This window comes from Oncorhynchus masou, chromosome 25 (genome assembly GCF_036934945.1).
Source record: "Oncorhynchus masou masou isolate Uvic2021 chromosome 25, UVic_Omas_1.1, whole genome shotgun sequence".
Lineage (NCBI taxonomy): Eukaryota > Metazoa > Chordata > Actinopteri > Salmoniformes > Salmonidae > Oncorhynchus > Oncorhynchus masou.
Genome location: NC_088236.1, coordinates 30,521,893 through 30,539,473, shown reverse-complemented (window position 1 = coordinate 30,539,473; position 17,581 = coordinate 30,521,893). Strand labels below are relative to the sequence as shown.

General features: G+C 40.6%; 1 protein-coding gene across 3 annotated transcripts in view; it reads left to right on the top strand.

Annotated features, from left to right (window-relative positions):
* The first annotated feature begins 1,810 nt into the window (after positions 1-1,810).
* Positions 1,811-17,581, top strand: part of LOC135514094 (transcription factor 7-like 1-B) — a 50,013-nt gene continuing 34,242 nt past the window's right edge. For 2 of the 3 annotated variants that reach the window (XM_064937290.1, XM_064937288.1), the window contains exons 1-3: positions 1,811-2,728; positions 2,897-2,969; positions 3,074-3,201. In XM_064937290.1, the coding sequence (XP_064793362.1) occupies positions 2,543-2,728; positions 2,897-2,969; positions 3,074-3,201 (387 nt within the window). In that variant the 5' untranslated portion in view covers positions 1,811-2,542. The remainder of the gene's footprint in view (positions 2,729-2,896; positions 2,970-3,073; positions 3,202-17,581) is intronic. The other variant, XM_064937289.1, reaches the window with a different exon arrangement.

Below are 17,581 nucleotides of genomic sequence, written 5' to 3'. Positions count from 1 at the left end.
AGGGGGGTGCATTTTTATCTTGAATTACAATTAAAAAAACATATTTATCTTGGATCTTTGGGAATATAGCACAACTCGTTGGAAATATATAAGATTAGTAGAATAATTTCCGTAAAAATGTATTGGGTTTCCGAGTGGCACAGCGGTCTAAGGCACTGCATCTCAGTGCAAGAGGCAGCACTGCAGTCCCTGGTTCAAATTCAGGCTGCATCACATCCGGCTGTGATTGGGAGTCCCATAGGGCGGTGCACAATTGGCCCAGCGCCGCAGGGGTACGCCATAATTGTAAATAAGAATTTGTTCATAACTGACTTGCCTAGTTAAATGTAAAAAATATATATTGCTACTACTTATATTAGCTGTAGCAGGCAAAATCCCTCTTTATTTATTTTTTATTTAACTAGGCAAGTCAGTTAAGAACAAATTCTTATTTACAATGACGGCCTACCAAAAGGCCTCCTGCGAGGACGGGGGCTAGGATTAAAAATGTAAAATATAAAATACAAATATAGGACAAAACACACATCACAACAAGAGAGACAACACTACATAAAAAGAGACCTAAGACAACAACACAGCAAGGCAGCAACATATGACAACACAACATGGTAGCAACACAACATGACAACAACATGTTAGTAACACAACATGGTACAAACATTATTGGGCACAGACAACAGCACACAGGGCAAGAAGGTAGATACAACAATACACCACGCAAAGCAGCCACAACTGTCAGTAAGAGTCCATGATTGACTCTTTGAATGAAGAGATTGAGGTAAAACTGTCCGGTTTGAGTGTTTGTTACAGCTCGTTCCAGTCGTTAGCTGCGTCTTCATTAGTCAACATCACAAAACATATGTAGATTCCTCTCAATGGTACATCCAAAAGCCCTAACTCAATGCAGAGGGCATCAAGCAGGCAATGTTAGTGATATGGCCAGGACAGTCCTGTCTGGGTGGGAGGGCTGGGGATCCAACCTCATATAGTGAGAGGATTTTATTACCAAGCCAAACCTAAAGCCCTGCAAACAGACCATGCTTATCCCCATGATGCTGGGCCTTGCCTTTCCAAGTGCATTGTTCCAAGAACACACACCAACACACATTTAGCATGGCAGCGTGTAATTAAGACTCTTTTACTGAGCCTGTCATTATCACATGGCTGTAGGCAGCATGGCTGCTGCTGGGTTCACAGCTTGGACGGGAGAAAGGGCTGCATGGGAACACACAAGGATGAAAGACAGTGCTGCTGCTTCTGGACACAGCAGCACAAAGAAAATAAATACACTGTTGTTGGAGGATTAAGTATTTCTAAAGATTACTGTATAGGCTATTATAATAGGAGTTATTATACCCTCCTAGAGAAATTCCATAATATTTGGTTTTCTTGATAGAAAGTCCAACTTCACTCTCTACGCCAAATTCTGTCAGTAAGTGCACCCTAGAACAAACGTTTAGGAATATTACTTTATTTATTTCATAGAATAATTAGCCTTATAAATTAGCTACAACTAAATGTATCTATGTATTTAGTAGCTAGGCCTACTAAACTGTCATTTTAAAGGTCTAAATTAAAGTGAAATCCCTATAACATTGTCATAGATCTTGGAATAATTGTTTATCACATAACCATCGATATCTTACTGATGTTGAAACAACAGGATACTAGATCAATACGAATGGTAACTTTGTAATGTATAATATGGTCAAACTGTTCCTTTAAGCATTCCCCGTTTACATGATAAATTAAGTGTCGTTTTTCTCTGCTAACTCCTCCTCTGCATTCTGAACAGGCTGCGCTTTTACTTCCACTTGAACAACCAAGTCGTTTTTGAGCGCATTCCCCGTCAGCAAATGTGGAGGGAAAGACCACGGTCGAACTACCCGAAAATATCGATTTTGCACCGGATATAATTTCAGTTCGTGTTTTGAACATACGAAGGTTAGTTATAACAAGGTAAACTTCCTCGAACTAAATATAGTTTTGGTCGAAACTATATTTACTAACGAGAGAGTGACCTGAGAAAGAAAGCAGTAGATGTGGTTCGAGTTCCATGCTTATAATAAGACATATTTTGTCTGTCGAATTGTAACTCACGTATGGATGGATTTTAGGAGGTGAAATTGGACGTCAGTCTTCAATTTCAATTGGTTCGTACCCAGTTTGTTTGCCTGTGTGCGTTTCAGGAAGAATATCGAAGTTGCATTCTTCAGCACCCATACAGAGGGAGAGTGGCTACAGGTAACCGACTGGGAAGAGTGAAGAAGATACTTTGCGAAATTGTTTTATCCGGATATTGACGCCGAAATTAAAACAGTTGTATTTGGTGGATTATTGGAGCTCATCAACATGGAAAAGTGGGAGATTCAGTATATCAAAATGGAGATGTGAAAACGTGGCATTTGTTTTCACACTGTCAGTGTTGTTTATACTACTGCGCAAACTGGACTTTTCTTCTTTGCAAATTGACTATTTCGGATTGTTGGAGCGATCGCGCCTTCTTGCCAACTTTATCAGGGAGAAACTTTTTATCCACAAAATGCCACAACTTAACGGGGGCGGCGGCGATGATTTAGGGGCGAATGATGAAATGATATCATTCAAAGATGAAGGGGAGCAAGAGGAAAAAATATCCGAAAATGTATCAGCCGAGAGGGATTTGGATGATCTGAAGTCTTCTTTAGTAAACGAATCGGAAAACAACAGTAGCTCATCAGACTCCGAGGTAAGGACGTTGCAGTGAAGGGTGATCTACTGAACAGCTTGTCCTAAATAGGCCATATACATCACATTTCAAACAATATTTTTATGGTATGAACGTATTGCTGAAATAGACGAGCCTACAATAACATGTTTTCCCTTCTTGTTCTGTGTGTGCCTCTGTCCTTATCAGCAAGCAGAGAGGCGCCCTCAACCAAGACCAGACTTAGACAGTTACGAGAAAACCAGGGATTACTTTAGTGAAGGTAAAAACTACCTCTTGCAATGCTGTTGCTTAATATATTTTTAATGCATTACATTTCCAGTGATGTCCCTTTTCTATATTGACTTCCATGCTCTGTCCCTACAGCATTCAGAAGACAGCAAGATGGTGGCTTTTTCAAGAGTCCCCATTATCCTGGGTACCCGATTTTCATGATCCCAGATCTTACCAACCCCTACCTATCCAATGGGGCCCTGTCCCCTAGCGCAAGAACGGTGAGTGGCCATAACAAAGTCCAGCAAAAGTTACTCTTCAGTGTTGCCACTAATCTGCATCTGCTGTCCACTGAAGGCATGCGTAAAAGTTAATTCTGCATAACCAGACCGCCATATTCCCTTAGTGTGGCCTCTCAAGGAGTAACTAGTTCTTTGTTCTTTGGGGATTTTCCCCCGTCAGCCTTCTGTAGGATACTAACTGCCAATTTAGACTCAATTTCCAATTCTCATGAAGTCCATGATTAATCAAGACGTTGATCTATTTATTTTGAGGAAGAAGTGTATCTATGATATGATAAATATGAGCAGTATCATCATTTTGTAAATGTGATTCTTCAACTGTAAATGAAGCTGTGGCACTGGCCTGGTTAGCAACAACTTGTTACATTTCAGTTATTGAGTATATGTTCTTATCCGGAGTGACTTACAGTTTGTGCGTTCGTCTGAAGATAGGTGGGACAACCACATATCGCAGGCATAGTAATTACACTTTTCATCAATAAAGTAGTTATCAGCAAAAAGTCATCAGACTACAGAACTAAGTACATACTACATTGAGATCCATACGTTTCAAGCCCATTCAATGTTCCCTAGAGCCCAAATTCAACAATTTGCATAAAGCAAACCGTGGCAATAATTTATGGGTGCATGATACCTGTACTCTTAGACACTTGATGCACATGGCATCAGATGTTGCAGTTTAAATACCTGATCAAAACAAGATGCAGTAGGTCACAGTAGTGTCCCATAAGCTATCTTGCTGAATGCCCTTGTTTTCTTCTCGGGTCCTGTGTGGCTCAGTCGGTAGAGCATGGCGCTTGCAACGCCAAGCGTCGTGGGTTCGATTCCCGGTAGGGCCACCCATATGTAAAAGTAGTGGCCCCAGCCGACTTGTAAGTCGCTTTGGACAAAAGCGTCTGCTAAATGGGATATATTATTATATTATAATTAACTGGCATGTCAGCATTAGCTTTAGACCAGTTATTTACCCAAAATCATATGCCCATGATTTAGAAAGTGTCACCCCCCCCTAAAGAAAATTATGCCTACTGTAATGACATTATTTCCCACAAATCTATTTTCCATATACCACAATATATAGCAGGTTGTGTGGCATATTATGGAAAAACAGTGTGCACTAATCTAATACACTATTACGAGGCCTGCTTATAGGGAAGAATTATGTACACACTTCAGATTTCTGTATGCATTTCATGTAGATATTGTTAACCGTTGTATATAATTAACAGTTAAAGAAAATGGCCTTTCTGTGCATCAAATAAACTAAAAAACAATGTGGCTGGCATTAACTTCCCTGAAACACCACCTAATGAAATACTGTTGTTGTTAAGAGCATTTCCATCCCACAATCCTTCTCTCAGCCCCAAAAGTGAGTGATTTGGATGGGACCAGTGAAGCATTTCCCTGAAAAGCAATAACCCCCTTCCTTTATCTGCTTTTTTCTGTCTCCTTTTCACTGTTTCAAACCAACTCTCCCTTCCTGGACCTTCCATTCAATTAGTGAGGCGTTAGTTGACCATTGTTATTCTGAGCAGGCGCTTGATGGCTTCATTGGAGGTCTCCATTGGGGCTCATTAACTAAATGGCTCCTCTCTACACACAAGGTTCATACCACTGTGGAGATATTTGTTTGTTCCTCAAGTCATGATTTTTTTATTTTAATGAATAGTCAAAAGAAAATAGTAGTTTAAGTAGGCCTGTGTTTTCTGCTTGTACTTTTCACTCATATGTCCCTTTTTGAAATTTTTCTGGATACATTCAGATGTTTGCCTTAATTTCGGGTTCCTTCGATCTAAGATTATCATTTTAATTATTTTTGTGGATTCATATCTGGAATTTGGCAATGAGATGAAAAGTTGTTTAAAGGTGACCATTTTGTTTAGAACATTTTGTATGATCCATATTTTTTCAAGCAATCCATGCACCCCACTCACATTACAATAATATTAATTGTATGGACAAATATACAATATTTCCCCTCTTGTTGCTTCCTTCTGGATATTTTTCCTTCCTTTCTCCTCTCTTTGTCTTTTGTGTGCAAGTTTGCCAAAATGTTAAACATATCCAAGGTCGGTGAAATAGTTTTTTTCTGGGTGTTTTTTGTAAATGTGCCAGACCCCATTTACTAATGTTATTTACAACGAAAACCAATTACAGATACAGAAAATGGACTTAGTATTTTAGCAGAAATATCCTATTTATTATGTTGAGTGAGGGAAATTATAACATTTTGGTAAACCCTGTCTTGACCTCATGTTGTTCCTCCATGACCCCTCACAAAGCATGCTGGGACCCAGAGCTCTACCTCCCACCATGGTTTTGATTTTGTTCAGAAAAAGAAGAAAAAAAACCTCCTAAACAAAAAGTGAGTCAGGAGGGCTGTCGGGTTTTCTTTCTCAATTTCAGTTGCTTTAGGGAGGGATCCGCATTCCCTGTACCAATGCTGGAGCTACAGTGAGCTCCAAAAGGATTTGGACAGTCACACTTGTTGTTTTGGCTCTGTACACCAGTACTTTGGATTTTAATTTATGCTATGGTAATGAGGTGTACTTTTTGCACATAGTCTACCCATTTCAGAGGACCAAAAGTATTGGGGGAAAATTCACTGTCTATTAAAGTAGTCAAAAGTTTAGTAATTGGTCCCATATTTCTAGCTTGCAATGATTACATCAAGCTTGTGACTACTGCTGCTTTGCTGCTTGTTTTAGGTGTTTCCGATTATTTTGTGCCCAGTAGAAATGAATGCTAAATAATGTATTGTGCTATTTTGGAGTCAATTCTATTGTAAATAAGAATAGAGTGTGTTTCTGAACACTTCTACATAAATGTGGATGCTACTATGATTATGGATAGTCCTGAATTAATCATAAATAATGATGAGTGAAAAAGATACAGACACATATTATATGCCAAAGACATGCTAGCCTCTCACCGTTACAATAACGGGTGAGGTTAGCATTTTGATGTGTGTGCATCTGTAGCATCCACATTAATGAAGAAGTGTTTAAAAACGTATTCAATTCTTATTTACAATGAAAGTGACTCCAAAAACACACAATATAATATTTACCATTAATTTCCATTGGGCACAAAATAATCTGAAACCAAAACAAACAGCAAATGTATCCAACAAGTTTTTTTAGTCACAAACCTGATGTAATCATTTCTTGGTAGGAGTATGGGACCAGATACGAAACGTTTGAATACTTTAATACACATACTGTATACAGTATTTTGGGGTGACAGGGTAGCCTAGTGGTTAGAGTGTTGGACTAGTAACTGTAAGGTTGCAAGTTCAAACCCCAGAGCTGACAAGGTACAAGTCTGTCGTTCTGCCCCTGAACAGGCAGTTAACCCACTGTTCCTAGGCCGTCATTGAAAATAAGAATTTGTTCTTAATTGACTTGCCTTGTTAAATAAAGGTAAATGAGGTCCCATTACTTTTGATCCTCTAAAATGGGGGGGGGGGGGGGGGGACACTATGTACAACAAGTGCTGTCATTTCTCAACGGTTCACACAATTTGGATGAAAATACCTTCAAATTAAAGCTGACAGTCTGCACTGTATCATTTCAAAATCCAAAGTGTTGGAGTACAGGGCCAAACCAGCAACAAATGTGTCACTGTCCCAATACTTTTGGAGCTTCCCCAAACTATAGGGGGAGGAAAGAATCAGGTTAATGGGCCATGTCGAACCCACTCTGTCAAAGAGCACCACCATGGTAGAGAAGCCATAGTGAGACAATGGCTGGCTGGATTACTCTGGATATTTACTGAACAAGTAGTCTTAAACTGATTTACTGGTATTGCCATATGGAGCTGAATAAAACTCACTGCCTGGGACTTAGTAGAAAATGCTCTGACTTTGAATAATCTGATATTGAATTTCTAATCTTTTTAGCCTACAATGATAGTTTTTAAAATTGGTATGCCGAGTTGGATACAGCTGCATTTAATGGCGAAAACTTGGTCATTGGTCTCTGCTCAAACATTGGGTACACAAGTTTGTTAAACTAATGAGTTCCACAGTAACATTTGCTCTGTACATTTGCTCTATTTACATACCTGCAATGTTTCCTAATTGGTTCGTTAACTGGAGACTGTGATTGAGATCTCTATACAGGCTCATACCAGAACTTTGTCTTGTTGACTTTGACATCATTGCTCCAGATTGGTCCTCTCCTATGTATATAAATGAAGGGCATAACAGTTAAGCCTCTCAAACAGAATACCTAATAGCCCTCAAGCTGCAGATTTCAAGTTTTAATTCCAAAGGGGGGGAAAGTTGTTTCATACAGTAGTCTGGTGTTGAAAATATGTTGCTCTCCAGCTCTGAACAGTTACTACATAAAAAATAAACAACAACGGATTTGGCCTGCAGTGTCTGTTTTTAAAGATGTATAACAGGAATTTAATTTTTAGCTTTATTTTACTAGGCAAGTCAGTTAAGAACAAATTCTTATTTTCAATGATGGCCTAGGAACAGTGCCTGTTCAGGGGCAGAATGACAGATTTGTACCTTGTCAACTCGGCTACCCTGCCGCCCCCAAGGAATAAGAATAAAACCGAGTTCAGAATACCCGTGGATCAGAAGAAGGAACGTAAACACACACATAGGAGCAGTAGAGATGCTTCAACAACTCTGCCTTGACAATTTTGCATTTCACTTTTAGGTGAGACTGTTAGGGAAATCTTCTTTTTTCTCCCCATGGTATATTCTCTCTCTCGAACAATACTGTCAACAACTCCCCCTTCTGGCCTCCCAGTAACTGGATAAAATAATTGCAAGCTATGTGATAGAACTAAATATTTGAGTAATTTAAAGACTATGACAATAGATTGGTATTTTCAATCAATTGATATTCCATGTTTTTTGAAGTAATGTAATATCCAGACGAAGAAAACCGTAACAGCTGAATAAGCATTATTCTTAGGCTTTTCTCAAGAGACCAGCATGCTTTCTGTAGAGTACGCCTTGTTTTTACACCCGAGCCCAGTGTTTCTGCTTTAATCTCGTATGGTATGTCTATTGTTTTGAGGCACAACTTTAGAATGTGCATATGACAACCCTATCATGAGCAATGTAAGACACTTTGGCTCAGCACAACACAAATCTCTAGAGGGTGAAGCATAACTGATTTAGTGGCTGTTCTGAGCTGAAATTCCTCTGTAATCCGCTGAGAGTTCAGGAGGAACTTTGCTTTTGGAAAGATGTTTTACCAGACTTTTGTCATGGGTGAGGGCCAAGAAGGCTTCCCCCTGTGAGGTAGACTGTCAGTGTTGTTTTTTAGGCCTATTGTAGATGGATGTGATTGGGAACTCTCAGTGAAGAGTGCTGTAGGAATTGTTCAAAACACTAATGTTTATTGGCCCTATTCTATTTCAGTCAAGATTTCTTTCTTTTCTTTTTTAAAGGGACTCCCTTTTTACAATGTTGTATCAGTAAACAGTGAATTATCTCTTGTGTGTGCAGTCTGTCAGGTAGGCTAAAGTCACCTGGATACAACTGAATCAAATGCATGTGCTAGTCAGTCAGGGCGTGAATGTGCTGCTACAATGTCTGAACATGTCAGTACTACAATTGCATGCCTCTCTGACGTCTTCCTTTTTCCAGTCTTTTTGGTGCTTAAAAATATGTAGACAAAGAAAAGTAAACAGTGACATTGTCTTGTTGAATAAAAGGGCCTCACCTTGTATAAGCAAACAGTATTCTGGCGCATTTCCACTGAGGATTTACGTCAGTGTTTTACCCAAAAGGCTCAGACATTTCTGTTTCCATCTACGGGGGCTGGCACCCATGTCTCAGCCATGTCTCAGCCATGTCTCAGCCATGTCTCAGCCATGTCTCAGCCATTTGTCAGCCATTTGTCAGCCATTTGTCAGCCATTTGTCAGCCATGTCTCAGCCATGTCTCAGCCATGTCTCACCCATGTCTCACCCATGTCTCACCCATGTCTCAGCCATGGCTCCGGAGGACCAGTTTTTCACCTGGGGCCAAAGCCAGACAGGCCACTGGTACTTTTCAGCCACCATTTACATAACAATGTCGAACTATGAACTTTAACACCTTCTCACAAAGCAACTGATTTGATTATGCAGAGGATGTTGATTCTGCTCTTCACAAGTCTCACTGTCAGGCCTAGCTATGGAAACACAATTACACTAGAGTTGACATTAACATAAAACACTGGCAACAAACTGGTGTGGGGTTAAGTCGGAAGTGTGGCATTTGTGTGGAGCTGTCTTTTAATCAGGTAGAACACTGCCTTTTCCACTCACCTTGCAGTCCCAATGGTGGAGGGGTGTGGTGAGGAGAGCAGCAGGGGAGGTTCTGTCTGTGCTCTGCTACAGAGGGAACAGTGTCCAGAGCTCTCATTCTGACAAGCCTCGATGCTGTGTGCGACTGCTGAAAGTCATCTCGATGTAAGCTTGCAAATATTTTTTTAACCAAGGACTGTGTAAACAGAGCAACATTTTGGACTATGTTTATGTTTTGGAAAGGATTTTTTCTTCTTCAAAGGCAAACAAATCTACATCAATTTAGTGGCAGCATTTCGATTAAAAAAGATTGCATGCGCCCTCAGGAACGTCAAGGCCTGCAAACATCTCGCCTCTAAAATGGTATACAGTATTTGTCATAAGTGGGCTTACTGCTTGCAATGGGTAAATTAAATGTCCTACAAGTTTATTTGGCTAAACTAAAGGAAAATAAGGTTCTGTATAACCGTGTTCTACTAACACTTTTTAATATCCAGCTGTAACCCAGATTAAAGTTCTGATACAGTGCCTTCAGAAAGTATTCATACCCCTTGACTTATTCCACATTGACAGTCTGAATTCAAAATATTTATTTTTCACCCATCTACCCCATAATGAACAAGTTTTTAGACATTTTTTCAAATGTATTGAAAATGAAATACCTCATTTACATAAGTATTCACACCCCTGAGTCAATACTTTGTTGAAACACCTTTGGCAGTGATTACAGCTGTGAGTCTTTCTGGGTAAGACTCTAAGGTCTTTTCACACCTGAATTGTGTGGAAAGCTCAATTAGGTTAGTATTATGGAGTAACTACAATGTTGTTGATCCATCCTCAGTTTTCTCCTATCACAGCCATTAAACTCTGTAATTGTTTTAAAGTCACCGTCACGGTGAAATCCCTGAGCGGTTTCCTATTTTTTTATTTAATTTCACTTATTTTTTTTATATAATCAGTTAAGAACACATTCTTATTTACAATAACAGCCGACAGTGGATTAACCACCTTGTTCAGGGACAGAATGAAATTTTGACCATGAAAGCTCAGGGATTCGATCCAGCAACCTTTTGGTTACTGGCCCAACACTCTAACCACTAGGCTACCTGCAGCCCTCTCCTTCCTCTCTGGCAACAGAGTAAAGAAGGACACCTGTATCTTTGTAGTGACTTGGTGTATTGATTTACCATCCAAAGTGTCATTAATAACTTCACCATGCTCAAAGGGATATTGAATGTCTGTTTTTTTATTTGTAACTATATACCAATATGTGCCCTTTGCGAGACAATGGATAACCTCCCTTGTCTTTGGTTGAATCTGTGCTTGAATTTCACTTACAGATACTTGTATGTGTGAGGTACAGAGATGATGTAGTCATTAAAAAATCATGTTAAACACTATTGCACACAGTGAGTCCATGCAACTTATTATGTGACTTGTTAAGCAGAGTTTTACTCCTGAACTTATCTTGGCTTTGACATAACAAAAAGGTTGAGTACTTATTGACTCAAGACATTTCAGCCTTTCATTTGTAATTAATTTGTAAAAATATCTAAACATAATTCCACTTTGACATGTAGGCCAGTGACACCAAATCTCAATGTAATGCATTTTAAAATCAGGCTGTAACAAAACAAAATGTGTAAAAAGTCAAGGGATTCGGATACTTTCTGAAGGCACTGCATGTCCTAAAGTCTGTATGAAAACCTTTCTCTAGTAGGTGTACCCACCCCTTCTATAGTAATTGAATGAAAAGAGTACAAACCACTTTTAACACTATAGGAACTTGGTTTTACACTTGAGAGATGAGGCATTTGCATTTGTTTTGGCATTAACATTTCTACTGATTACTTCATGAAGTGGTGAAGATGCCACTTAGGTCATTGCTCTAGAATCTCAGCCTACCTCTTTTCCGGTGTCTCTGGGAGGAGGGCTATTTCTCTGTATTTCATCTTTCACAGTCAGGGTTGTTCATGTACAGTTCATAACAGCACTTGTATTGAAGTGTGTGTGAAATGGTGCCAGTCCTGGTTTCTATTCCTCCCTCTTTGGTCTCTGTGGAAAAGCATGAGCTGGCTTCAATTCCACCCGCCACCCCTCTCCTGCTTGCTCACCACCTACCCACCAACCCTCCCGCCTGCCATTAGAAATTCTGTTTATAGCACTCGCTGGCTTCTCAAGAGCAGGGCCCATCAGGAGCATCTCAGCACCCTTTGAGGAAAGGATAACCCCCCCCCCCCCTCAGCCAAAGACTCCCTACGTTCTGTGACATCAATGAATCCCTTTGAAGTGCCAAGATGAATATGTGTGCAAATGTGTTTTTATCAATTTATTTATCCCAGATATGTGTTTTTCACATCCATTAGGTCTGGCCAGAACTACTTCAGAGTTTCAGATGTGGTACAGTACTTTTCTTCATGAAAAAAATCGGGACTACTTTTTGTTGAACTTGATAGATCTGCCAGCCAAAGCATGAATACCTTTCAAATCCACATTGATAGTGTCTGTTTTACTTGATACAGTATGTAGAAATAACATGTTTGTAAAAAAATAAAATTGATTTATATATATATATGTATGTATGTGTCACGAACTCACTGTGCCTACCTTTACAGGTGTAAGTAAGGAGCTGGTTGACAGGCACCTTAGATCGTAGCGCATTACATGCATGTCGTTTTTCATCACAAAATGGGCGGCCTCTTGTAGTATGTAGGCCTGCATACGGCACTCAAATTTTGAAAAGCATCGCATTATTCCTTCCTTCGGGTAGGGGCAGTGTTGAAGACAATGAGGCTGAAACAACTCGCTTGGTTCATTGATCTGATCTATATGCATCAAACTGGCAGTCGATTTTGCATTGATAACCAAATGTATAATCTCAGCGACTGTTTTAAAACATTAAACCAAGCAACATTATAGCCTTAATAGAATCCCCCCCCCCCCAAATGCATTTTGTTTAGAAGCAATAATTACATGATTGTAGGCTATTTTGAAAGGGTAAAAACAGCTAACTATGTGCTGTATTTTTATCTGATGCATTCAAGCAGCATATCAGGGCCCGGCAGGTAGCCTAGTGGTTAGAGCGTTGGGCCAGTAATCGAAGGCTAATCGAACTGACTTGCCTAATTAAATAAAAAAATATAAAACTGGGATGATGTAGGTTACACTGGCAAGCATAATAATATTTTCCAGGGCATATTATTTCACATGGGGGAGATGTGCTGAGATTAAAGGCTAGCTTGCTTGTTGTTTTTAGCCAGCTAACTAGCAAGCTGCTAGCGGAGTAGCAAGGTAATGTTAAAAAAACAACTACACTTTCATTACATGTAGTTATTATTTAAATATGCAGTAGGTTTTCTTTCAAATAAGTGTACAGTGCTGGTAATCTTTCCAACTTGAGAAGACAACAAGAATCTCTGCTATCGCCCCTTTGTGAATTTTGCTATTTGGGAGTCTAGAAATGCATGGACAAGTCCACCAAAAGATGTGCATTGTTCCAAAAAACAGACCACCCAAGCGCACACATGGTAAATGACGGTGTGGTCTGTGGATCGACAGAATAAGTGTAGCGAGTAAGTGTTTATCACATTTAAAAGGTGAGATGAGTCAATGGCACATTGCGGATCATTAAAGGGATAGTTCGGGATTTTGGCTCTGAAGCCCTTTATCTACTGCCCCGGAGTCAGCTTAACTCCTCTGTCCAGTATGAACCAAGTTTGAGGTAGTTTTGCGAGCAAATGTTAACTAGCGTTAGTGCAGTGACTGGCAGTCTACAGGAACAGCTTCCCATAAACTTCCATTTTGTTGTGCTAACGCAAGTTGGGAACTTTTTTCACACCGAATGCAGAGACAAATGGTATCCACAAGTTTATCTGCTTCTGGGGAAGTAGATAAAAAAAAATATTTAAAAAATCTCGAACTATCAATTTAAACCCCCAGCAGCAGGTTTCAGGACACCAGAGTGTGGATCATGTATGCCTGTATGCCACTCATTCCACATAATATAACTTCAACACTGTCACTGTGAAGGCAGTTTCCTGACCTCCCCATGCCTAAAGGGAAAAGAGCTCTCAACATACCACAGGCTGTGTGGTGTACATGGACAGCCCTCTGTTAGCAGATGCTCTTATTTTTCTAGCGTATTCGGGATGGGCCGTCATGGGGCTCAGAGAGCCAGATGAGCTAAGGTAGAAGCAATGCAATTTGAGTCTCGGAGACAAACTTGTCAACTTCGGCATGGAGGTAAGGGCTAAGCCATGACGCCACCATCGTGATATGTGGAATCCTCCCCTAAACAATGGAGCTCCTAGCAAGGCCATACAGCTGTTAATTGTATTGAAAATAAAATGGTTGTCATGACATGAGCAGGAGGTTGTGGAGGCTGGATAATATATCATGTTAATGCCAGCATGTCTCATGCTCACTAATGTCTATGGTCTCCGGTATTAGGAGTAAGCCTCCGTTTAGGAGGGAGTTTGGCTCCCTGGTTTTATCAAGGGGTCTGGGTAATCAATCTGCCTCCCAGGTGATTGGGCCCTGGCTGATGGATGGGGATGGGACACAGTGACGGCACCACTACTCAGGGCTTTGGGATTCCTTCTGTATGTGGTCCTCGTGTCGTGGAGCCCCGTTTTATAGCACATTAAGTAACGTTAGCTCTCTTAAAGTGTACACTAAAGTCCTCACTCCACGCTATAAAACCTGATTGTACAGCAGGAAGAAAAAAATCTAAATAGGTTTTCATCGGTATGGTATTCCAAACAGCTGGTTTTAATTTAAGCTCTGCAGGAGACAGAGGGAGCTGAGAAGGGAAGAGGAGAGATTGTTGATGAGATGTGGTGGTGGTGGGAGCATAAACTGGGGTAGATATGGGCCTTTCTATTCTTTTGGTTGTTATCCTGAGGTCGGCCAGCTTCCAGACCTTGAGGCTCTCTTATCTGAGGGATTCTCTCCCCCACAGAGCGCTACTCTGCTGTGGACCAGAATGCATTGCCCTTCCCTTGCAGGCCAATCAGACGGCTGCATGATACTATCAGATCATACAGTTCTAGATTCCTTGGTACTCAGATATTAATCTGGTTTCACCTAAGTTCATATGAAGGCCATGGAAATGCTTTCTCTGGGTCTACTCTGCAATCTTTACTTCCAAGAACGCAGGGTACAGTAAGTATAGTAACTACAGGTAGGTTACCGTAGGTAAAAAATAAATAATAATAATTCTTAAGTATATACTAGTATGGTTGGAGTAGACTCTCCAACCTCTACTATATTAAAGCTACAGTGGGGCAAAAAAGTATTTAGTCAGCCACCAATTGTGCAAGTTCTCCCACTTAAAAAGATGAGGCCTGTAATTTTCATCATAGGTACACTTCAACTATGACAGACAAAATGAGGGAAAAAAAAACAACAGAAAATCACATTGTAGGATTAATGGATTTATTTGCAAATTATGGTGGAAAATAAGTATTTGGTCACCTACAAACAAGCAAGATTTTTGGCTCTCACAGACCTGTTAATTCTTCTTTAAGAGGCTCCTCTCTCCTCCACTCGTTACCTGTATTAATGGCACCTGTTTGAACTTGTTATCAGTATAGAAGACACCTGTCCACAACCTCAAACAGTCACACTCCAAACTCCACTATGGCCAAGACCAAAGAGCTGTCAAAGGACACCAGAAACAAAATTGTAGACCTGCACCAGGCTGGGAAGACTGAATCTGCAATAGGTAAGCAGCTTGGTTTGAAGAAATCAACTGTGGGAGCAATTATTAGGAAATGGAAGACGTACAAGACCACTGATAATCTCCCTCGATCTGGGGCTCCACGCAAGATCTCACCCCGTGGGGTCAAAATGATCACAAGAACAGTGAGCAAAAATCTCAGAACCACACAGGGGGACCTAGTGAATGATCTGCAGAGAGCTGGGACCAAAGTAACAAAGCCTACTATCAGTAACACACTACGCCGCCAGGGACTCAAATCCTGCAGTGCCAGACGTGTCCCCCTGCTAAAGCCAGTACATGTCCAGGCCCGTCTGAAGTTTGCTAGAGAGCATTTGGATGATCCAGAAGATTGGGAGAATGTTATATGGTCAGATTAAACCAAAATATAACTTTTTGGTAAAAACTCAACTCGTCGTGTTTGGAGGACAAAGAATGCTGAGTTGCATCCAAAGAACACCATACCTACTGTGAAGCATGGGGGTGGAAACATCATGCTTTGGGGCTGTTTTTCTGCAAAGGGACCAGGACGACTGATCCGTGTAAAGGAAAGAATTAATGGGGCCATGTGTCGTGAGATTTTGAGTGAAAACCTCCTTCCATCAGCAAGGGCATTGAAGATGAAACGTGGCTGGGTCTTTCAGCATGACAATGATCCCAAACACACCGCCCGGGCAACGAAGGAGTGGCTTCGTAAGAAGCATTTCAAGGTCCTGGAGTGGCCTAGCCAGTCTCCAGATCTCAACCCCATAGAAAATCTTTGGAGGGAGTTGAAAGTTCGTGTTGCCCAGCAACAGCCCCAAAACATCACTGCTCTAGAGGAGATCTGCATGGAGGAATGGGCCACAATACCAGCAACAGTTTGTGTGAAGACTTACAGAAAATGTTTGACCTCTGTTATATACCCTTTGTTGGCAATGACAAAGTATTGAGAAACTTTTGTTATTGACCAAATACTTATTTTCCACCACAATTTGCAAATAAATTAATAAAAAAAACCTACAATGTGATTTTCAGGATTTTTTTTCTTCTCATTTTGTCTGTCATAGTTGAAGTGTACCTATGAAAATTGCAGGCCTCATCTTAAGTGGGACAACTTGCACAATTGGTGGCTGACTAAATACTTTTCTGCCCCACTGTATAATGCCCGAAGGGGTGTGCTATATGGCCAATATACCACAGCTATGGGCTGCTCTTAGGCACAACTCAACGCGTGCCTTATTGCTATTATAAACTGATTACCTATGTAATGAGAGCAGTAAAAATAAATGTTTTGTCATACCTGTGGCATTTGGTCTGATATCCCATGACTTTCAGCCAATCAGCAGTCAGGACTTGAACCACCCAGTTTATAAAAATACATGAATGGGTATCTTTCCAGGATGAGTTTAGTGAGCGGAGCAGCTGCTCTTCTTGTTGAAGTTGTAAATCAGTTCGTCTCCTTCCAGAAAAGCAAATCCCCATAGCGGTGCTGTGGCTTTGCACTGCTCGTCCCGGCTCACGTCTCCTGATAAGGGATGTCGAGACACAGCACATTGCACCTGCATTCATTCTACAGAACGCTCCCAGATGCCACATTAACACAGATGGATGAAAATGTGTTTTCTTGGGCATACATAAGTGTTCGGTTATAAATTGTACATACCTAAGTGATTACATGACACTTCAAAACATTTGTCAGAAATATGAGTGTTCATGGTGTCAATACAATGTGTAACAAGTTCACTAAAGTGTGAACTGGCGTGCTACTCCCATTTCAACTCCTATTACAATTTCATACATATTTACAGTGTAATAACGCTAGTGTTTATAGTACATGCACTGTAAGCTTGAATACATTTACAAGCAGCAAATTAATTGTATCTTGGAAGAGTGTATCCACTTTATGTACCCAATTTGCAAACCTTCACTCAAATTATTAATTTGTTGAGAGGAAGATGTTTGAAAGTGTTGCATCTTCCCCAGACAAGGTTCTTAGGATAAGGCAGGTGTAGGCAACCCTGTTCCTGGAGTGTCGCAGGTACTGCAGGATTTTGGTCCAACTAGGCCCCACACCTGACCAACTGTGCTAATTGATCAGTTCAGTGATTGCCTAAATTCAACACACCTGGTCTTCCAGGTGGGTTAAATCAAAAACCAAGGTTGCTCTGGGATAAGGCATATAGGTAGAACAGCAGTTTTGGACTGCCAGCTCTTCACATTGTGACAGGCAGTCCTAGGAGCACAGCTGATGGATGCTGACAGAGCTTTTGGTGTAACGCCATAACGAAAATGGTTATTTAGTTATCATTCAGCTTGTTGATGTGGAAGATGTCCTAACATGCAATTCTCTATTGCCCCTGGGTGCCCTTAGCTACCTCCACATAACCCCTGTAAACCAAT